Source organism: Emys orbicularis, chromosome 18 (genome assembly GCF_028017835.1).
Source record: "Emys orbicularis isolate rEmyOrb1 chromosome 18, rEmyOrb1.hap1, whole genome shotgun sequence".
Taxonomy (NCBI): domain Eukaryota; kingdom Metazoa; phylum Chordata; order Testudines; family Emydidae; genus Emys; species Emys orbicularis.
In genome coordinates, this window is record NC_088700.1 from 26,404,334 (window position 1) to 26,426,916 (window position 22,583).

At 52.8% G+C, this 22,583-nt stretch overlaps 1 protein-coding gene across 3 annotated transcripts in view; it reads left to right on the plus strand.

Moving 5' to 3' along the window:
* The window catches only part of LRSAM1 (leucine rich repeat and sterile alpha motif containing 1), a 42,459-nt gene extending 20,425 nt beyond the window's left edge, over positions 1-22,034 (plus strand). Inside the window, exons 9-24 of one of the 3 annotated variants that reach the window (XM_065418768.1) lie at positions 468-598; positions 3,025-3,054; positions 4,390-4,512; positions 5,031-5,170; positions 6,763-6,807; positions 7,994-8,064; positions 9,371-9,470; positions 10,469-10,556; positions 11,243-11,317; positions 13,256-13,336; positions 17,854-17,949; positions 18,608-18,706; positions 19,712-19,843; positions 20,415-20,496; positions 20,809-20,945; positions 21,842-22,034. In XM_065418768.1, the coding sequence (XP_065274840.1) occupies positions 468-598; positions 3,025-3,054; positions 4,390-4,512; positions 5,031-5,170; positions 6,763-6,807; positions 7,994-8,064; positions 9,371-9,470; positions 10,469-10,556; positions 11,243-11,317; positions 13,256-13,336; positions 17,854-17,949; positions 18,608-18,706; positions 19,712-19,843; positions 20,415-20,496; positions 20,809-20,945; positions 21,842-21,967 (1,556 nt within the window). In that variant the 3' untranslated portion in view covers positions 21,968-22,034. The remainder of the gene's footprint in view (positions 1-467; positions 599-3,024; positions 3,055-4,389; positions 4,513-5,030; positions 5,171-6,762; positions 6,808-7,993; positions 8,065-9,370; positions 9,471-10,468; positions 10,557-11,242; positions 11,318-13,255; positions 13,337-17,853; positions 17,950-18,607; positions 18,707-19,711; positions 19,844-20,414; positions 20,497-20,808; positions 20,946-21,841) is intronic. The other 2 variants (XM_065418770.1, XM_065418769.1) reach the window with 2 other exon arrangements.
* Positions 22,035-22,583: the final 549 nt, after the last annotated feature.

A 22,583-nucleotide genomic window follows, 5' to 3' on the forward strand; every position in this document is an offset into this window, starting at 1 on the left:
CAATATGGGGGGTGCTAAATGGAGTCAGACTTTCAGCTGAACTCCCTGCGATAAGAGCGATCAGGGCAAGAGTCAGAACTGTAAAATTACTGTAATTCCACCTGGGCACAATCTCCCCCTCGGCTGATCCCCATGCAGCCCAGTCGAAGTGGGTCTGGTGACTCTGAGTAGCCTTGTTTGTCCCTAAGGAGAAGGGGACACTAATGCTCCTCCCACCCCAGTGCTTGAGACCATTCATCACAGCCGCCATCTTCCTAGGTGAGTACAAAGCCGCAGCACTTCCTTCAGAGCCTGCCATTGCCAGCTCCTAGCTGGCACCAGGGATCAGCGAGCTCCTTCAGGCACTCTACCAGGGTGGGGAGTGAGAGACCGTGATTGGAAGCAGAGTCTCCCTGGGCCAGCCCTGACCCACATGTTGTGTAACTGGGTGGCTTTGTGTGATTTGCCTAGTGTCTGGTGTCTTCCAGAGTCGGGAATCAAATACTGCCCTCCCTCCCAGTATCTTCTTCCGGTGCTGGAAAGTGATGGAGGAGAAACATCAGTGGATGGTGTCGACAGACGTGTGCATAAATACATGGAGGAAGAGAGCGAGTGGCAGGTGAGGATCTCAGCCACATACAGAGCAGAATACTGGCACTTTGCACTTCTGCAGCACCTTCCATCTGTGGATTTCCATGCCCTTAGCTCACTAAGCCTCAGGATCTCTCACCCCTGGGAGGTATGGAAGCATCATCCTTACATCCTTTGGCTAAACGGAGTCACTCAGGTCATGGAGTGAGTCGGTGGCGGAGCCCTGATGCCCTGGAACACAGCTCCATCATCACGGCCCTGCTGCTCAGGGTGTTCAAAGCGCACTGGAAGCCAGTTGCATAGAGCACATTATACATATTCATGTTAGTATTTTCCTGCACTACCTTCATTTTAGGTCAGCATCTTGAAAGCAAGGAGGCAGGATAGCTAGAGGGACGCGCAGAGTGTAATGCGATGTGTGGCCTGGCATTGCAATACTGGGAAATTCTGAGTCTTCTCCAAGGGGCATCAATGGAAGCATTAAGGCTCCATATAGGCGACTTTCCCATTCAAAGGTCAGGCTTTAGAATGGGAAGTCCTGCAGCTCCACCCAGGAAGTGTGGAGTCAGCCTCTGTAGGTCTCAGTTTGATACTGATTAGCTACGGATGCCACATGACAAGTGTGCTGGGAGATCTGTTGAGAATCCTTCTCCTGTAAGCCCTACTGTGTTTTATTTGAACCCTTTCCTCACTTGGGGTATTGTATACAAACCAGCATGCCCCGCTGCTTGCTTCTCATTTGAGGCCAACGTGCCTAATTAGGCCCAGTTTACCACTGTGTAAATCCAGAATCACTGCTTGTGGTCAACAGATTTACATGAGAGCAGAATCTGGCCTATCAGCTTCTGTCTCTAACATCTCAAACCCTTCCATGGTAACTAATTGGCATTGGCTTTAGATGGGCCACAGTACTGCAAACTGAGGACCCAGATTTCTAGACATACACCTCTATCTCGATATAACGCTGTCCTCGGGAGCCAAAAAATCTTACCGCGTTATAGGTGAAACCGCGTTATATCGAACTTGCTTTGATCCACCGGAGTGCACAGCCCCGCCCCCCTGGAGCGCTGCTTTACCGCGATATATCAGAATTCGTGTTATATCGGGTCGCGTTATGTCGGGGTAGAGGTGTAGTATGGGGCATGCAGGGTCAGCCCTGTACAGGGCTGTGTGGAGAAGAGCTTTTTCATTGGACCAGCTTTAGCTAGTAGGGTAGGGCTAGATATCTTTTCAGTTACAGGTTCCCTCTGGGAGCTTAGCTGGGAAATCTACTGCGTGAAAGTAGGTAGCTGTAAAACCCTCATATTCGTTTATTTTTTTGTAATGATGAAGAGATTTGTTTGTATTTGTATTTCCCCCATCTGCAATCCCGACATTGCAGCTGCTCGGCTGCAAGTTGTACAAATGTAACAATGATGCTAAGCTTCCCTATCGTATATCTGCATCCTTAGATTGCCAGTCTCTTTACAAAGGGGGATGAGCCTCGTTATCCCCGGTTTATCGATGGGGAGCTCTGCATGTTCACAGCCCTTGCCCACCTCTTCCGTGGAGTTGGGCTCTTCTGGGACTCAGAGTCTGAATTTCCTCCTTTGCACCAAGTGTGGCTCCTTTCACGGACATGGAGTTATTCCTGACTTACACCAGTGTGAGAAGAGAATCTGGCCCCGGGCACTGGTAGAGGGAACTGAGGCACCCCTTACAGGCTTGGCCCTGAATTTTCAGTGGCCCCAGAGCATGCTGCTTTCCACCAGGTTCTGAATCTCAGTGGCACCTGGCTGGGATGGGCACTTCTCCCAAGTGTGGCTGGGCAGGGGCAGCGCGCTCTGAGAACAGTGACTGTGGGTCGAACCATTTCCTCTTTAATCAGATTTAACAGATTGTCAGGTCATGTCTGCGCTACAGCAGCAGCTATGCTGCTTCCTCCTACAGCGACAAAGGGTTTTTCTGTCTGTAGGTAATCCACACCCCCGAGCGGCAGTAGCTAGGTGAACAGAAGCATTCTGCCATCAACCTAGCTGCATCTACCCCAGGGGTTAGGTCGGTATAGCTACAGAGATCACAAGTGTGAAACACTGTAGCTATGTCAACCTAACAAGTGTAGACAAGGCCTTAGGCCATGTCTACACTAGAGAGCTTACAGTGGCGCCGCTGTAAAATCTCCAGGGTAGCCGCTCTATATTTAAGCCACCTCCAACAAGCGGCAGTAGCTGTGTTGGTGGGAGAAGCTCTCCTGCCGACATAGCACTGTCCATACCGGTACTTACAACGGTATAACTTATGCCACTCGGGGGGAGAGTATTCACAGCCCTGAGTGACATAAGTTATACTGATTAAGTGGTAGTGTAGACATAACCTCAGTCGAGGAAGAGGGAACGGAGTGCCCTAACATTACCTAGAGAATGTGGTTCCCCTGATTTAAATACCTCTCTCTTAACGATTTCATTTACTTTTCAGAACAAATTCTTGGATTATGAGAAGAGGAAGGTAAGGAAGAGTCCCTGCAGAGGCCTTTTCTGGGAGTTCTGAGTGTGCTCGTTTCTCTTTCTGTCCAGTTGAGCAAACCAGCACTGAATGCCTTGAAACCCGGAGCTCTGCAACCCCCCGCTCTCTGAGTGAGAGAGGCATCAGAACACACACTCCACATCTGACTCTGAAGGCAGGAATTGCCTGACACGCACTAGTTGTTTTCCTTTCAGATCAGTTTGTTTTGGCAGCCGTGGCATATATTTGCGTGAGAAGTCCCAGTTCAGGTTAAGCATGTGTCCATCTCCATGTGGAAGAAGCAGGGCTGCTTCTAGTGCTTATGCTTTCTGAAGCCCTCCCAACCCTTTCATCACTTCTTTTCGACTCTCTAAGCTTCAGGAGTTTTGGTGCCTGGCTAGATCCACACGTATCCACACACAGCTGTGCCAGAGCACCCGCGTCCTGACCTACAGCCCCCTGCTACTCCAGCCCTGGGCCCCATTCTGCCGAGGTACCTCAGTACTGCCCCACAGCAGCTGTTGTTCCTGACCCCCTCCCTCCTACCATATAGCTCTTCCAGTGCACCTCCAAGCCAGACCTGCAGCTGTAGCGAGAGCCCTTGTTGCTGCTCCACTCCTTTGCACATGCAGCTAAAATGTCAGTGATCTTTTCTGCAGCCAGAGTGCTGATTTGCTGTCCATTGTCACCCCAGGACTGACATTACTGCTCCTCTGGCTTCCACCTCTCATTGAGCCTCTGGCTCTGGGATTCTTTCCCCCGATGAATTGACTGGCTGCATTTTTCCCAGTGAAATCTCACTTTATTTCCTGCCCCTCTCCTTAACCTCTGCCTGTCCTCGCTGCTAGGCCGACACCATGAATGTTCTGCACTCACTCTGTGTGTCACCCAGTCCCCCTCCCTCAGCTCAGACTTTCTGACTGGCTCACTCTGTTGCTGACGGCCTTCTCCGCTGGCGTTCTGAAGCTCCTGGGGATTTCCCTGGCCTTCCAGAGGCTAACAGTACCTTGCTGCATCTCTCTCTTCCATACAGCGTGTTGTGGGGCTGGGGGAGAGGGTGAGCTCACTGAGTGAAATGACTTTCTGACCATGCTGAAATGTTAGTAGCAAGGCAGCTGGAACAGCAGTTTCCTCTTGGTGCTGTTTGGATTCCTGTGTAGGAATCACTGGATTTTTCTAGTTGAGCACTCCAGCTCCCTGGCTGGTTTAGCCTGGACGTACAGTTGGGATCTCATTGCCCTGATACTGTTTTCATCAGCCTGGGTCTTGGTTTGAATAGTGGAATAGCCTGCAGGCTGCCGATCCCGACCCTCACTCTGCTTCTCGCTCCTCTGCCAGGAAGAGAAGATGCTGGAGAAGCTGGAGTTCGAGCGTCGCCTGGACGTGGGGCAGAGGGAGCATGCTCAGCTTCTTCAGCAGAGCAGCAGTCAGAAGGAGGAGATTCTGCAGACTGTGAAGAAGGTACATCAGCTGGGGCCCAGGCTCTGGCACCCGGCCTGTGGCTGAGGAGTACATTTGATCAGGACTGTCCATCTGTCCTGCTCTGGACAGACTTGACCCTTGCCCACCTGCTCCCTTTCAGAACAGGCATTTCATGTATCGACATGTGGGCCCCACCCATGCAGAGGGGCCCCCAGAGGCAGCACTGACAGGGCTCTCCTCTCAGCTCTCTGTCATTTTTATTCCCAGTTTCTCCTCTCCTTTTGATTCTCCAGAGGGCCTTTCAGGGACTGCAGGGACAGTCCTGCACTGGCCTAGAGGTGACCTAGCATGTCTCTGCTCTTTCTAGTGTCTCTAGCTTTCACGTGATGCTGTCAGTGTCGGTGTAAGCTCTGGATAGGCTCCCTGTCCACCCTCTTGGAACCTTTCAGCTCCTTGTAATAAAACACCATCCTCAGCGATTCTCACGGGCTGTGGGCACAGCTCAGCAGAGTTGTCACTTCTCTCTTTGGCTAGTTTCCCTTTTCCCCTTGCCACAGGAGCAGGTGAGGCTGGAGAAAGGTCTGACAAAGCATCAGCGCAACCTGGAGGGAGAGCACCTGAAGCTGCTGGAGCAACTGAAGCAAACGGAGCAGGGCATTGCCAGCCGAATTCAGAAGCTTCTGGAGGAGAATCGGAGGTTGGCCTCCTCCCTGGATACCTTGCCGTCAGCCCTGCCCCTCTGCACATTTATTTCTCTGTGTCCCGTTTTGTGCTGACCTGCTGCTTGTGACCTGTCCATTTCGCTGAGGTTTTTCCATAGTCAAACTCCCCAAGCAGCACAGAAATGACTGAATGGGGTGCGGAGGGATAGCTCAGTGGTTTGAGCATTGGCCTGCTAAACCCAGGGTTGAGAGTTCAATCCTTGAGGGGGCCACTTAGGGATCTGGGGAAAAATCAGTACTTGGCCCTGCTAGTGAAGGCAGGGGGCTAGACTTGATGACTTTTCAGGGTCCCTTCCAGCTCTAGGAGATAGGTATATCTCCATATAGTATTATAGCAGTGAGGGTGAATCCCTGTGATGCTGTGGCAGGGCAGGGGTGAGGCTGGAGAACAACCCCAAGGGAAACCCTCCGTGCTGCAAATCCTTGTTTGGAGGCACATTCTATCACAGCCTTCCTGGTACAGACTGTGGACAAAACTAGCCAGTGTGCCTAAGGCCTTGTCCATACATCCAAGATGTCCTACTTTCTATGGATATAAGCCTCTAGTGTGGACACAGTTACATGGTGTCTCTATGCCTTGTCCCCAAAGAGCTGGCCTTGGGCTTAAGACACCTCACGGGGACCTGAGCTTTGGTTTCACTTCCAAGCCCTGCTAGTCTTTGCTTCTTCTCTGGCTTTAGCGAAGTTTTTGGAGGTCCGACTGAATGACCAAAATGGTCCTGCCGCCCCAAGTCTGAACTCTGAAATTTGTTAGGTGCGAATCAGCCACAGGCTGTTGTCACTGGGGCTGGCCACTGGAGGGCGGCATGATCACATGTGTTTGGCAAACAGGGGACAAACCTAAACTTTCAGCCCAGAATTCCTGGTGCAAATAACTGAACAGAAGAGTTTGGGCCGTGGTGGAAGCTGCTGCACCCTGGGTGTCCCAGCTCCCACTGCCTGTCCTGAATCTGCTCGGCACAGAGCTGCAGACAGATTGGTGCTGACCTGAGCCCAGATACTGAGGGGAGGGAAATGTTGCAGAGGTGCTGTACCCCAGGAACTGTGTGTCCTCTTGCTTTGCAGGAGAGGGGAACACCAGCTAGTGTGTGTGGTGTATGGAGTTATATGATGAGGCTGCCAACGGCAAGGAAGGCTGCCAAGCTCCTCCATGCTCCAAGGGGTAAATCCTCTGGCCAGCGCCTAGCCCAAGCCCTTGGAAAATAGGTACAAGGAAGGAATCCTGCTCCACCCCCACTCCTCCCATCATGGGGTTGGCCTCCCAGTGGCTCCCCCGTGAGGGCGAGGATGGGAAGATCTACCCAGAGGCAGTGTCCCCCAGCCCCTTGCCTTTTCCACTGATGCCTGTGCCCTGAGGGGGGGGGGGGGGAGCTCACATAGCTCCTGCCCCCATGTAGCAGGACTGCACCCTGGCTGCAGCTGACAGCTCCACCAGCACAGAGGCAGGGACAGTGGCCAAGCCAGTGGACTGGTGGTAGTGGCATGTGGCTTGCTCAGGGAGGACTCCGCTCCCTGGGGAGAGGGGTGCCCTGCTCTGCAATAAAAACCTTCTGCTTTATTTTTCTAGGCAGAAACAAAGTTCAGAAATTTTGAAATCCCTGGAGAACGAAAGGTAAGTGCCCTGCCTAGGACAGGCTCCTCTGGGCAAGGGCGAGCGGCTGGGATGGAGGGATGGACTCGTTCACCTCTAGGCCATGATTCTGAATCCAGCTCAAGTCAGCAGGGATAGAAAGTTGTTTGCATCTGGCAGCCATTGGGTGGCCTGTGTACAATGAGTTTGTTGGGTCTCGGCCTGGTTCCTGGTGAAGCAGGAGTCCACACCACAAGAACCAGATCCACGGTTGGCAATAATTGGCCCGGGTGCTGGCAGGCTCAGCAGAGAGTTCAGGGACTAACCAGGCTGTGAACATTGCTGTGGATAACCAGAATACCCACGGTTGTTACAGCTAACAGTATGGGAAGGGCGAGGAAACGGTGTCCCACTCTTCAGGATCAGGATGAGATGTAATGTGGGGGCAGATTATCCCTTGTCTGCCTGCTGCAAGATTCCTTGCACCTTCCTCTGAGGCATGTGCTTTGGGTGCTGTCAGAGACCTGATACCAAGCTAGATGGCTCCAGTCTGTAATTCCAAGGAGAAAATTGACCTCTCCTCTCCCCCACAAAGAGGAGGTCCCTGCAATCTCCTGAAGTGCTAAATGTGGGTCAGAGGACCCAGCTACATCTGCTGGCTGTTGTAGGGCAGAGGGTTTCCAGGAAGGTGCCGCGCTGTTGGGTTGAGCACTTTGGGGCCATCGATCACCACCATCCTTGTTGTTTATGCAGTGCCATTGATGTGCGTAGCAAGGCAGAGATACAGAGTCCTTGGCACTCTAGAGGCTGGGGGGGTGTATATGGGGGGACCCCAGAGAACAGGAAGCAAAAGGAGGGGCTCACCATTTAGGGAGAGGAATAGAGGTTTCATAGAAGTTATTTTGTTTCACTTATTTCTTACTCCCTTGGGTTTTCCCAAAGGCAGCCAGCCTGCTGGCAATGCCCTCTGGTTCGGTCATGCTGGGAGCAACGTAGGCACCCTCCCCAGTGGACAGGCAGCGTCCTGTCTGCGGCTGGAGATTCCTGAGCCTCTGCAGGTCTCCTCCTGGCATCTCTCGCTCACACGGATGAGTGACCGGATGGAATCACTCAGCCATTCAAGCCCAGGGTGCAGCTTTGAGGAGGGTGGAGAGGGCATGGCTGGCTGGCAAGGGTGAAATGTGGCTCTGGCAGAAGCAGTGGTTGAATGGACCTGCTTCTTTCTTAGAATAAGGATGGACCAGCTGATGGCAATAACGCAGGAGGAGACAGAGCAGCTACGCAGCAGGGAAGTGGCCTGTAAGTCCAAGGGAAGGGAGTTGTGGTGGTCATCTGAGGGATGGGGGGGGGGGGGGGGCTGAGAGGGCCATATCCTCGGGGGGGGGGGGGGGGGGCTGAGAGAACTGTATTCTCTGGGGGGTGGGGAGGGCTGAGAGGGCCGTATTCTCACGGGGATCGGGGGGGGGCTGTGAGGGCCGTATCCTCTGGGGGGATCGGGGGGGGTGTGTGTCTGTGAGGGCCATGTTCTCTGGGGGAACGGGAGAGAGAGGGCCGTATCCTCCTAGGAGTGGCTCCTGGCTACACATGACTCTTACTGCTATAGCTTGCCTGAAATAGTGGTGTGAGCAGGTGTGTAGCTAGCACTGGGTCCCTGGATGGCAGCTCATCCATTACCTTCCTGCACTGCACCACTAATCCCAAGGGAGTCACATCCCTCTGGCCACTGCCATGGCTGGAGCAGTGAGAGATCTGGCAAGGGATCAATCCCCAGCACACACATAGCACGTTGTACATTCAAACCAGCTACAACTGGCAACCAGCCAGGTGAATGAGGCAGGGCTCAGACCTGCATAAATGTTACCACGGGTAAATACTGTACCCTGGGGGGGGGGGGGGGGTTGGGGGTGCTGCCTGGATCCAGCTGAGCCAGCTGTGCCGTATAGGAGCGGGAAGAAACTGATTTTGAAGTTTGGAAAGCAGCCCAGTGTGTGCGCTCGTTACACAAAGACACGCGTCTCACCTATGCTGCCGGCATTTGCTGCTGGGATTAAAATGTGTGTGTGCAGGAGCAAGCGTGTGCCCTGCTGCGACAGAGACATCTGTGCTGAAGCTATCTCAGAGCCAGTCTCCTGCCTCAGCATCTATTCGTGGGTATTTCAACCCTCAAAGCAGTGACTTAAACCTGCCTTGGTGGGATAGCAAAGTTTTCACCCATCTCTCTAGTTCTCTCTCCTTCAGCAGCTGGGTGGAGGCCCCAGGCTGCAGCGGGGAGATCAGACCTGCAGCCCAGTGAGACCACTAGTTTGTGACTCTGCTCCTGCAAGCAGCTGCTGGGGAGCTGAAACTGGGGTGGTGCCCTGCAGAGGCTGAGAGTCTGTGTAGAGCAGACTCCACAGGGCACCCTCCTGGCTGGCCTCTCATCAAGCCCTGATTAGTGGTTGCCCATTGGGAGGATGCAGCTTTACATGGAAACAGGAATGGAATAAAAATTGGAGGGGGGACCCCAATTTTAGCATGTTCTTGTAGCTGAGTGGGGAGCAGGAATGATGCTGGACACAGAGTTAACCTGCTTCTAGCACTAATCACTCCTCTTTGTGTCTCCCAGCTGCCATGCAACAAATGCTGGCTGAGAGCTACAAGAACAAGCTCATCCACATGACCTCCGAATCTCGAAGGCAAGACCTCGTCAACCAGGCCTGCTCCAGGTACCTAGGGAGAGCAGTGTGACTGGTAGCAATCTTATAGAACCCCTTTCATTCCAAAGGGCCCCAGCACAATTCTGAGACATACAGTCAGGGATCTCTGCAGCCATTTCTGGAGTGGAGCACAACAGCTATTTAACAGCACACAGCAGCACTAAAAATTGAAGAACAAAAGGGTCCACCAAGATAGAGCTCTTACATTTAAACACGAGTAATACGAGTGTTACTAATGCTCTGGATTAGTAAGAACTGAAAGAACGGTATAAACCTGATTTATTTTATATCTTACATTTCACTCAGTTTGGAGGGTGAAATGAAACCAGTCATTTCATTTTTGATTAGTCACTTTCACTGCCATGCAGTCGCACAATGCTCTTTGGGGGCCTCTGCGTGGCCTGGAATCCATGGGGCACTTTGGGGAGAGGAAAAGCATCAGAATGTTGGTTCTTATCCCTTGAAAGCAGCCAGAGCAGTTCTCTCATTGATCGTCAATCAGTTGCACTTACAGCGCAGTTCTGCTCTGACAGTGACAGTACAAATGGCCCACTGGGATGTCTTTTTACTTGAGAACTGAGACCATTTCCTCTGCGATCACTGAGGCAATGCACTTCATGGGACTATTTATACAAAGTCCCCTCTTGGAGCAGAGGCCACACTTTACATCCGGGAATATGATCCCCACGCTTTGATGTTTTATGAGCTGTCGGGCATGGACACTGAGTCACTCACAGCAGGTGCACCAGTAAGTTGTGCCTCTGCTTTTGTTTCATTTATCAGCCGGGGTTGGTTGGTGGGAAGGAGTTTACACACCTGCCAAGTGCAGGGTAATGTCACAGTATGAGAGCTCTGGCTGTCCACCCATGCTCAGTAATAAACTCTCCTGTTTTAGGAAGTCCCCATTCTTGGATTTCTCTGAGTTCATTTCCATGGCCAGCTTGACCTCTTATTTGCATTGCAGTCTGAGACCCTGTAGTAATCCCCTGGTTATGTATCTCTTGCAGCCTGGCAGAGATGGATCAGAAGTTCCAACAAATCCTGGCTTGGCAACAGCTGGATCAGAACAAGGCCACTAGTCAGATCCTGGAGGAGGTAGGCTTGTGATCAGGGAAGCTAAGTGCATGTTGTAATGGGGGTGGGGAACAGAGCTGGCATGACAAGCACATTGGCTGCTCTAAAGCCTTGTTAAAACTAGTTAGTTAGGTGCAGAAATCTCTGGCAATCTGGATAATTGGTTGCAGTGGCTAAAGGGAAGCTATGTAATGACTTGTTTTCTACCCAAAGAGCCAGCAGGAAGCTTTGAGGCATCTGTGAGAGGAGGGCAGGTGATGGAGATCATGGGAAGCAAAGACAGTCAGGTGACTGGTTTTGGGGCTGGGTGACCTAGAGCGAGTCACAGGCCAATGTTTTCAAGCCAACCACTAACTCTGGGTGCCCAGGGGAGATGCTGTGGGCCTGACTTTCAGAGGTGCTAAGCCCCCTCAGCTCTCCCTGATTGCAGATTGCTGATAGCATTTGGAAAATCAGACCCCAGCTGTTAACACCTGCTTTGAAAATGTTTGGCCTTAATTTCTCCATGCCTCAGTTTACCAACTGTAAAATGGGGCAATTGTGTTTTATTTCTTGGGCTTGTGAGGAGGCACCCAAATTCTGCAGGGGTGAGCACCAGGGAAGTGTTTGTAAATCAGATCATTTCAGTGTACTGAGGGTTGCTGGTGTGTTTGCGTCCCCATGATTGGGCCTCGTTCCTGGGTTAAGCAGAATGTAATGTTTCATAGAGTGAAATGCAGAAAGCGGCCTTTGAAGCCCTTCAGGTGAAGAAGGATCTCTTGCACCGGCAGATCAGGAACCAGGTGAGTTGGCACTGGCAGAGCAGAAGCAACCAAAGATTCAGCTTGTTCATCTGAGTGGTGAGAGCATTGCAAGGAAAGTTGCGGTGCTGCATATGCAGAGCAGGGTCTAAGGAAAACCAAGGACCCTTCTGTTTCTGTAGGGCTGTGTAACACAAAGTGTCAGGCAGCACTGATTTGATTTAACAACACTTCTCTCCACCATGGAGGAGTGACGGTGAGGTCTAATAGATCCAAGGGAAATGGTGGAATCCCCATTACTTGAGTCATCTGAAACTCAACTAGCCAAAGCACGTGAGAATGGGTTATAGAGAGCAATCCTGCACTGGCTTCTAGGGATGAGCCAGAGGGAGCCAGGCCTCCGCCATGTGACAGGCTGCATAGTGAGCGGGGCTGCTGTCTCCATAAGAATCCATTGCATCTCCATCCAGACCATTAGACTTGCACATTGCGGCATGAGCTCATTATTATTTGTTTCTGTTGCCAACCTGCTGTTTGATCTCCATTTTGTTAAAGATGAAGCATGTTACTGGGGGTGGGTGGTGGAGACAGTTCTGGGGAGCACGGCACCAGGATGCCCTTCTGGTTAAACGACAGAGAGGACCTGGCCAGTTTCTCAGCGGAGTGCTCCAGGCTTTCCCCTGTCTGACTCTAGGAAAGGAGCTCGGTGTAGGAGATGGGGAGGAGAAGTTGAACGGCTTTGCTTTGCTATAACAAGCTAAACAGGGCCAGTCTTTGCAGCTTGTGGGAAGCCCACAGGCCTCGCCAGTGATCAGATCACACAAATGTGCTTTTTGCTTGAACTTGTACCTTCCTTGCAAGGTTCCGTCACTGGAGTTCACCAGCAACAAGAAACCTTGTGGATGATCAGTCTACTTATCCCTGGTCTACAGTCCTAGGGTGTCTTTGGGTCATGTCTGGCCCTCAGGCCTCACTGCTGGGCACCTCTCTGTTAAACGCTTCGCTCCTGGGCCTTCACTTCCCCTGCATTCCATTGGCATGCTGTGCACCTAATGGAGTGTTAGGATGCCCCTGGAGCAGTCAGCTGCATGCCAAGGGTGTTCTTCCTGGATGGTCGTGGGATGTATGGCAGCAGATAAAATAGGGTGGGATAGCTCAGTGGTTTGAGCATTGGCCTGCTAAACCCAGGGTTGTGAGTTCAGTCCTTGAGAGGGCCACTTAGGGATCTGGGACAAAATCAGTACTTGGTCCTGCTAGTGAAGGCAGGGGGCTGGACTTGATGACCTTTCAGGGTCCCTTCTAGCTCTATGAGATAGGTATATCTCCATTTAAAAAAAAAAAATGGTTCAAGTACAAGCCTGAGCGACAAGCGATCTGGGCTCTGTTCTTGGCTTTGCCACTTATTTGCTGTGGGATTGTGGACAAGTCACTTTGCCTCTCTGTGCCTCAGTTTCCCCATCAATAGTATCTGTTATTTGTATTGTAGTAGCACCTAGAAGCCAAATGTTGCGTGCCCTGTACAAACACCTAGCAAAGAGGTGGGCCCTGCCCCACGGAGCTTACAATCTAAGGAGCTGCATTAACACAGAGTTAATGTGTCCCTACTTTCCAGGCTGGCTGAGAGGCTTGAATGAACCAACTGACTGCAAAGCACTTTAGGGCCATAGGATAGAAGGTGCTTAGAGACAGGCACATAAAGCGCCTTCTGTTGTGTGGGGGTGGAACACAGCTAGTTAGCATCAGGCAAGAGACTAAGCATGAGTAGCTGGCAGCGCAGTCATGCAGGCAGTGCAAGGCAGCTTGTGGGTTGTTTACTTGGCCCTGGAGAATTGACAGAACGAAGGGAGAGGACAGGCTTCCCAAAGCGCAGTCCAGCCCCCTGTCTCCCCAAGGGCAGCTGTGCAGTTAAGGCCGGCGCTAAAGCAGCTAAATAAAAGTCATTTCAAATGTCAGTAAAAAACTGTTTCATCTTCTGTTTAGATTAAGTTAATAGAAACAGAGTTATTGCAGCTGACACAGCTGGAGTTAAAGAGGCAAGAACTGGACACAGAGACACTGCAGGTATGTAGGGCTCCGGGGCTGCCCCCTCTTCTACCCTGTACCTTTGCTCTGGGGTCTCAGAAGCTCTGCTCACTTCCTCTGCTCTTTGCAGTTTCTAGGTGGTTTCATGCTTAGTCAGAAGGGGATGGTCCCCAAATTCCCCCTCTCCTGCTGCTTTCTGCAAACATTGCTGCTGCTCCTGGAGATCTTGAGTAACTTTCAGTTTGAAAACTTGGCAGAAGCAGGCTCATTGGGCAGGGCAGGAGCTTCTCCTAGCACACATCTTCCAAGCATCTCATGTTTTCTTGCATTGTTTTTTTTTTTTATTTTAATTTGTTTAAATATCTGCCAAAAATGACCCACACCTCTCTCGTCCTCCTTTCTAAGCCATGTCTCCAAGGTCATCACAGCATCCCCTCTGCCAGCCAGCCTCCCATCCCAAGGGCAGTTTTCATCCAGCTGTATTGAGCTCAAGTTGGGTTAAAGCAGCTTAGCTTTAGTTTTCTTTCATGTGCCTTTGCAGGAATTGTCTTGCTATGTGAATTACCCCACAGGGTAATTTGCCAGTTCAGGTCACTGATCCAGTAAGTCTGGTATCTGTAGCCAATAGCTGATGTGTCAAAGGAATATAGTTTGCTTAGTACACCCTGCACTGATCAGTTGACACCCTGAAGCATGAGATTCGATTGCCACTTACTCAGCGTGTGTGACTGTAAATACAGTTAGTCATAAAACATCCCAATAACTGACCTCTGGTGGCAGGGAACCCTCCAGGCTCATTATACCTGGGGGAAGCAAGCCAGTCACAATTTCCTCTCTTCTGGGAGGCTGCCAAATAGCTCACTGTAGATTGTCAAGAGCTGGGCACATCCCTACGCACCTGATACACAGCCCAAGGATCATGGCACAGCTAGTTGCAAAGCAGCGGCTACAAGGGGAAAGAGTGGGAAGTCCTATGGTCAAGTGAATGAGACGGGACTGGGGTATAGGCAAACTGTGGCAGTGCTAGGGATGGCGGTAAAGTGTCAGGAATGGTGTCTTTACCCTAATCTGTTAGCTACTCTCAGCACGACCGCTTAGAAACTACAACTGAGCCACATTCCCCCTGGTAACCCATTAGCCAGCGTGTTTATAAACAAGCCCATAGCACAATCAGCATGGATTCACCAAGGGCAAATCATGCCTAACTAACCTAATTGCCTTCTATGAGGAGATAACTGGCTCTGTGGATGAGGGGAAAGCAGTGGATGTGTTATTCCTTGACTTTAGCAAAGCTTTTGATACGATCTCCCACAGTATTCTTGCCGGCAAGTTAAAGAAGTATGGGCTGGATGAATGGACTATAAGGTGGATAGAAAGCTGGCTAGATCGTCGGGCTCAACGGGTAGTGATCAATGGCTCCATGTCTAGTTGGCAGCCGGTATCAAGCGGAGTGCCCCAAGGGTTGGTCCTGGTGCTGGTTTTGTTCAATATCTTCATTAATGATTTGGAGGATGCCGTGGACTGCACTCTCAGCAAGTTTGCAGATGACACTAAACTGGGAGGAGTGGTAGATACGCTGGAGGGTAGGGATAGGATACAGAGGGACCTAGACAAATTAGAGGATTGGGCCAAAAGAAACCTGATGAGGTTCAACAAGGACAAGTGCAGAGTCCTGCACTTAGGACGGAAGAATCCCATGCACTGCTACAGATTAGGGACCGAATGGCTAAGCAGCAGTTCTGCAGAAAAGGACCTAGGGGTTACAATGGACGAGAAGCTGGATATGAGTCGACAGTGTGCCCTTGTTGCCAAGAAGGCCAATGGCATTTTGGGCTGTATAAGTAGGGGCATTGCCAGCAGATCGAGGGACGTGATCATTCCCCTCTATTTGACATTGGTGAGGCCTCATCTGGAGTACTGTGTCCAGTTTTGGGCCCCACACTACAAGAAGGACATGGAAAAATTGGAAAGAGTCCAGCGAAGGGCAACAAAAATGATTAGGGGGCTGGAGCACATGACTTATGAGGAGAGGCTGAGGGAACTGGGATTGTTTAGTCTGCAGAAGAGAAGAATGAGGGGGGATTTGATAGCTGCTTTCAACTACCTGAAAGGGGATTCCAAAGAGGATGGATCTAGACTGTTCTCAGTGGTACCAGAGGACAGAACAAGGAGTAATGGTCTCAAGTTTCAGTGGGGGAGGTTTAGGTTGGATATTAGGAAAAGCTTTTTCACTAGGAGGGTGGTGAAGCACTGGAATAGGTTACCTAGAGAGGTGGTTGAATCTCCTTCCTTAGAGGTTTTTAATGTCAGGCTTGATAAAGCCCTGGCTGGGATAATTTAGTTGGGAATTGGTCCTGCTTTGAGCAGGGGGTTGGACTAGGTGACCTCCTGAGGTCCCTTCCAACCCTAATATTCTATGATTCTACAGTAGTTTCATGCATTGTCTTGAACCCTTAATGCAGGATCAATGCCCAAAATGGGGTGCAGCAGGAACTCACCTGAAGCCCAAGCGTTGCACTAGATGTGCATCAAGTGGAGCAGACTGCAGCTGCCACCCTCTTTAGTATCAAAGTGCTGCCTGTAGAGACGCTAGGTCCCATTATACAGTGACTGGCCTGAGCACCCTTCCAGCTGCTGCGAGCTGCAGTCTGTGCAGGCCACAACCAACCAGGGTAGCTGGAGAGCAGCATTGGAGACCTCTGTGGTTGCACTCCAGCCACATGTGCTCCAGGGGGCTAACCTCCTGAATCGGTACTGCGTTTGAATGTTCTCCCCGGCAGCAGCTTGATCTTGGGCCTCCGTGAAGTGGGTACATTGGGCATGCCTGGGGGCTGTGGGGAACCTAAGAGAAGGCCTGAATAACTGGCCAAGGAAAGCTGGCCATGCGGGGAGGGGAGCACCAGGCTGGATTCGTCATGTGAGAGCTAAGCTGCTGCTTCTGAGCCATGCATCAGTGGCTAAAGCTCCAGAGCTATTACTTACCCTGTCCCCTGAGCAAATGGGGAGAGGATCAAGCAGCAAGAGGGGGATGGGAGCTGATTGCTCACAGAGGTATGTTTCCAGCAGAGCTTTCCAGGTGGCTTTCTCCAGGGTAGTTGTCTTATGACCTTCAGGGAAGCTGATCAGTTCTGTGCTCCAAACCAGCCCTTTCTTGCTCACAGAATCCATGTGCCTGGATCTGTGTCTCTGTGGAAATGAAAGAAATCAACAGTTACAAACAAACGTGAACACAACAGTTCTGTGTCGAGGGAAATGTCTTCTCCAAATGAGATCAGCACAAGACAGAGGGGTTGTGTGGCTGGTGTCCCATGCCTAGTAGCCTTCCTTTGGGACAGAGAGGAAGTCAGCGGGTATTTCACAGACCTCAGACACCCACCACGTTCATGGAAGCTGCTGCCCACATTTTGTCTGCAGTCTCCTGCTGCATCACCCAGGGTTAGGGGGCTCTGTCATTAAATCCTCTGTTGAGACATAATCCCCTCAAGAGTTACGCAAGAGAAGCGATCAGAACCCGCCCCTGTTCCTGTCAGAGGAAATTCCTGCCAGCAATGTGTCTTAGCCCTGTCAAGGCCATGCTTGATGAGAGCGTCTCTCTGCTCCCCAGGCCTCTTCTGGGGGCTTGCCTCCAAATAATGTTGCTGGCACCTTGGTCCCAGCCATCTAAAATTTCCAGATCCAGTGTTCTGTTGGTTTCACCAAACTAACACAGAGCTAGGTAGGATAAACCTCTGCAGCTGCACCCCTGTTGTGACCAGCGAGAGGCGCTGTGATTTGTAATGTCCCAGGGGTATTCCAGCTGTTCTGCTGTCATCACTGTCCTTGATGACAATGGTTTACAATGAGGACTGCACCTCTACAGCATCCTCCCCTCCCCCCACAGCCACAAGCTCAGGGCAGCATACAACAGAATGAAGATCAAATCCCAGCCCCGTGACATACAGCTCCATCAAACCAAACAAGCCCCCTGCCATGGGGCCTGATTCTATCTGATATTCATGAGATCTCGAGGAGTCCAACCATCTCCAAGGCCATGGAGATGCTGTTGCCTAGGCCCGTCCCCACCCACCTGGGTACCTGGCAGGCTTGCAGAGCTCAGCCTCTGTGGCCTTGCTGCAGATAAGGAAGGGGAATACAGATGTACCTGTTGCTATAGATCGAGGCAGAGTCTCCAGCTGGAGTGTGCGGGTGGATTATGGATGAAGGGCTGCCTCAGTGAGTCTGGTCACTCTGCACAGCGTGTGGCGGGACTGGGGTAATGGACAAGTGCAGGGCGGTATGTTGAGAACGGGGGAACTGCCATTACTGGGTCTAATGCACACGGCAGCGACCCCTGGCCCCCAGCAGAGATCTCCCCAAAAGTGGGATTGGGCGTCTGCTCAGCTTTGCTGAGGTTCAGTTGGACATGGCTCAAAAACTTTGGTTGAGTATTTGAGCAAAATAAATGCTCTGCCCACTGGAGGTTGTGCGGTGTGGCTGAGGGACAAAGCTCTGCAGCTGCACCCCTGCCATAGCCTCCATGTGGTCTGGAGACAGGGCTGCCTCTGCTTCTGCTGCAGGAGGTGATCACAGAGCAACGCCGAGCCCTGAGCTACATGCTGCAGCAGCTGCTCAAGGAGAAGAAGCAAAGGGAAGAGGAACTGCAACAAATCCTGGTATGTGGTGGGACTTGTTAATGACTCTGCGTAGAGCAGGAGCAGCAGGCAGTGCTATGTGGGGGGTGGCCATGGGGGAGAAAAGGGGACCAAGACGAGGGATGTGATATTCTGTGCTCATAGGGCCCATTAGTGTCAATGGGAGCCTTGCCAGTGACTTTGGAGAGCTTTGAATCAGGCTCTTAGTGTCCCTGGACCAGTGTGGGCACTGTTTGGCAGAGGTCATCATGCATACTCCCTCCCTGCCAGAGCAATGGTGACCATTGCAGTGGTTGTTTCTAAGGGAGGAGGGAAGCAGGACACCGAGACCCTATGCGATATCCATGGCCTGCCGATGTGCTTCATCTTCTCGAGCCATAGCCATTGGCAGCCCCTTAGCACAGTTTGGTCCCAGCGTGTGGGACAAGGGTGCCTGGAGGGTGGGGGCGGAAGGGAGATGGAGAATCCTGGGGGTGAGCAAGAGGAGGGATGTGGGGATCAAAGCAGAGCCAGCCCCAGGAGGCCGTTAAGGTCCCAGCCCTGGCGCTCCATGGCAATGTGAGCTACCATCGGTGGCTCTGAGCTTGCTCCACGCTGACGGTGCTGTTGGCTTCCCCTTTGGCTCTGCAATTCAAACTCCCTAGAGCCCAGGTTCTAATTCACCTTCTTTTTCTTGTAGCTGGAGATGGAGGCAAAAAGTGAAACGAAGCAGGAGAACTACTGGCTGATCCAGTATCAGCGCCTGCTGAACCAGAAACCTCTCTCACTGAAACTCCAGGTCACTGCGGGGTAGTGCTGGGATTGCGGTAGTGCTGGGGGCCATGGTACTAGGCGCTGCCCCAAATCTAAGCCGGTAACAAGCACTTTCCATTGCCCTGCCCACGTGCTCAGCTGGAGCTAGGGCTGGAGAGCAGTTCCATTAGCAGTGTCACCGCAACGGCTGCAATGCTACCAGATCGGCTTTCCTCTGATCCCCTTGTGCGGTGCCTTGCTAGACCTCCCTGCCCTACGCAGGGTTGTGGCTGCTCAGCATCTCCACAGAAATCCCAGTGCGGCTGTCAGGAGGAGATGCTCTTCCCTCTGAGCCTGCAGTGAGCCAAAGCCAGCATGGCATTGGGGGTGCTGGGCTGCCAGAGGTATGGGCCTCAGCCTGAATGTTGAGCTCCTGGTGCTGATTACACTGATAGCTGTTTTAAGAATAGGACTTTTGGTCTTAGCCAAACTTCAGCTCAGGTAGCTGCATTCAGCTTCCCCAAATCCCCCTGCAATTTCAGTTGAATGCAGGAGTCTTTTCACTTCCTGCCCATAACTTTTGCCCTGTGTTGTGCACTGTTACATAGCTGCTGGAGTGGTGGCTCAGGTGGTTGATTTCAGCAATGGCTGAATTGATCCCTGTTGGCTGCACATCGACTGGAGTTTGTAAAGCACTTTGGGAGGGCAGGGACCTGCCACAATGGGAACTCTCAAACCCTTGGTTTTACTCTTCCAGAAATGGAACATTGGGGCGTGGCAGGTAAACTAGAAAGGTGCAAACGCTGCTCAGATGCAGCAGTGCTCAGGGATCCAGCATCTCTTGGGGAGCAAACGTACCTCTGAGGAAGGCTTCTAACCAGCGATTACCTAGAGCAGGGCGTTGGCCTAGAGAGCCGGTTTGGGAGCAGTGCTTGTTCCTCTTATGTGGCTCACCCCGACCCGGGGCTGACCTCGCGCGCTTCCTGACCGGGGGCTGACCCTGCACGCTTCCTGGCCGGGGGATGGCTGGGATTTGCCTTGTCTTTTGCAGGAGGAGGGCTTGGAGAGGCAGCTGATAAACCTGCTAATCGAGCTGTCGGCTGAACAGTATGTACCAATCTTTGCCCATCATCGGCTGTCGCTGGAAATGCTCAGCACCATGACCCTCAGCGACCTGGCAAAGGTACGATGGCAAACGCCCCTGTAATGTCACTCCCTGCCTCTGCCCTGCACTCCAGGGGCTGATCCTGCCATGGCCCTGGGCCTGGGCAGCCTAGGGAAGCCCTGTTGGGCTTTGTGCTTACTGTTGTGTGTGCGGGGGGGAGAGAAGGGGAGGCTGGATGGAGTGCCTCATGCAGCCCCATGTGCCAGATCAGCTGGGTGCTCTTCCAAGGGCCTGTCCCCCAACACAGGGGCCTTACCAAACGGCTGCTGCTGTGCAGAAGCCACCCCCTGCAGCATCTTCTGGGAAGGAATCTGTACAGCTGGCTTGGCACCTTCATCCTCCCTTGAGTGCTCTCCGGGCCTTTTGCTGGCCCATGCCGATAAATGCTTTGGTTCTGGCTCCAGGGCCTAGAGGAGACGCAGGAAGGCATCGCCTGCTTCCCAAGGCATTGCGGCATGAAGCCGACAAGCCTTGCCCAGGCTGTGTATCCTGCTTGGGGAAACATGGCCTCCCTCTCGCTCTGCCTCCCCAGGGGCTCTGTTCTCAGCCCTGGCCTCTCAGAGCTAACTGGCCTCTCCTTGTGCTGCAGATTGGAATCACAGAAACTGGCCTGCAGCGCGCGATCCTCAGGCGAGCCCAGGAGATCCTGGCTGTGGCTAAAACAATCCCAGGTACCACCAACTTATTCCTCTGCCTCATTGCTGGATGTCAGTGTTCTATAAGCGTCCAGCAGCCTCCTAGTCCTCTGGGCTGAAGGTCTGCAGCTCTGTGCAGGCACTGGACAGCCCGAGTGGGGAGTGGGGAATGTGCAGGGCTGAATGGGAGCTGGAGAAGAGGCAGGCCAGGGAGGAGCTGCAGAGCCTGTTGTTGCTGCAGCCTCCCACCGTTCAGAGGGAAGGGCTCCGTGATATACTGCTTGGCCTGGGGGCTGGTGTTAAGAGGAGGCTAGTGCTGGCACTCATGCTTTCTCCTGCTGACCGCAGAGCTGCTGAAGAGCACTGAGACCAAGGGCCCTGCTGCCCCAGAGCCGAGCGCCCCCCCTGAAGAAATCCTCCCTTCTGCACCCCAGCTGGAGCTGGACGAGAGGAAGTCTGAGTGCGTGGTCTGCATGGAGCAGGAGGTGAGATCCTGGAGCTGGTGAAGGGACTGATGGCTGGAATGCTGCAGCTGTGCAGCAGTGTACAGCAGAGAGCTCCCGGAGCTGACCTACTGGGTGGGCTCAGCAGCCTAGCCCAGGGCAGGGCCCTCTCATCTCTCCCTTTGTGGAGGCTGGAAGGCACACGACACCCACCTCCCGCCTCAACAGCTGGCTGCTGTAGGGAGCTGCTTCTGATCCTCGGCACTTGCCAAGAGCCCAGTGCGTCCTCTTCACGTCTGTGAGCCCAGCCCTGGGCTGCCAAACAGATGGCCGAGAAGAGCAGCGAGTGGAGATGCTGACCCTGCTCACCTTGGTGTCCTTCCAAGGGGTGCTCACAAGCAGGATGGGGGAGTAGGATGAGTCACCTGGCAGGTGGGGGAGAGATTTGAGTTTTCACCTGGGTTTATCCCTGAAAATGGGGCAGGGCAAGATACAGGGTCAGGCGGGGGTTGCTGACAGCCCTGATCCCCGCAGACTAGCTCTGTCCAACCCCAGCTCTCCAGAGTGGCGGTGCCTGAGCTCTCTGCTTCGCGAGCCCTGCTTTGCTCAGTGTATTCAGGAACATAGGAGAGTGAAAGCTGGGTCCAACACTGGATCTGCTTCAATAGAAACATGCAGTGCTTAGAGAAAGGAACCAGAGATCAGGACACCTGGATTCTAGTCCCAGCTCTGCCATGGACTCACTGAGTGAGCTTGGGCAATTCACAGCCCCGCTCTGTACCTCAGTTTCCCCTCTGTAAAAGAGGAGTGACACTGCTCTTCTACCTGGAGGGTGCTGCAAGGCCTAGCTGGTGATTGTGTGCACCAGGCTTTCTACTGTGCGGTGGATGGGGCAGGAGCAGTATGACCCCCATCTCCACTCTGCCTCCTTCCTGCAGGCCCAGATGATCTTCCTGAACTGTGGCCATGTGTGCTGCTGCCAAACATGCTGCGAGACCCTGCGCATCTGCCCCCTCTGCCGCAAAGACATCGTGCAGCGCATCCGCATCTTCCACAGCAGCTAGCCAGGGAGCAGCTGCTGGGCTCTTGGGGCTGGAGGTGCCATCAGCTGGGAAGGCCTGCTGCCCGAGGCTCCTCGGAGGCCTGGGTGGGTGTCAGATCTGCTCATCCCCATGCCACAGCGTATCAACCGCCCCTCCCAATGTCACGTGTACACTTTGCACTGCTCAGAGCCTGTGACTGTGAGGCTGCTTTGGGGAGGACTGGAATGTGCACTGTCCCCTCATGTCCTGGGGGGGGTAACTCCGGGGCTGAATGTTCTCATATGCTCCTGTAGGCATGTTTAGCCACACCCCTCTTCCCCCCACAGTAACCCCTGCAATCGCCCCCTGTGCTATGCAGATGGAAGCAGATGCTGCTGAGTGACTCATGGTCTGTCTCAAGTCGGTGGATTTCTGCCTCCCTTGCCTTGCCTGTCTGTGTGCTCCCAAGATGCCTGGGGGGCTGCAAGCCCGTCCCCTCCCTGTCTAATGTATTTATTTGCCTTCAGCAACATGATCACACTACACTGTTTCCTCCAAGCCAGAGGAGACTGGTTCAGTCAATAGCTCCCTTTCTGCATGGACCCGGGCACCTGGGAGACCAGAGCTCCTCCATGGGGTGCTGTTGCTGGGAAAGGAC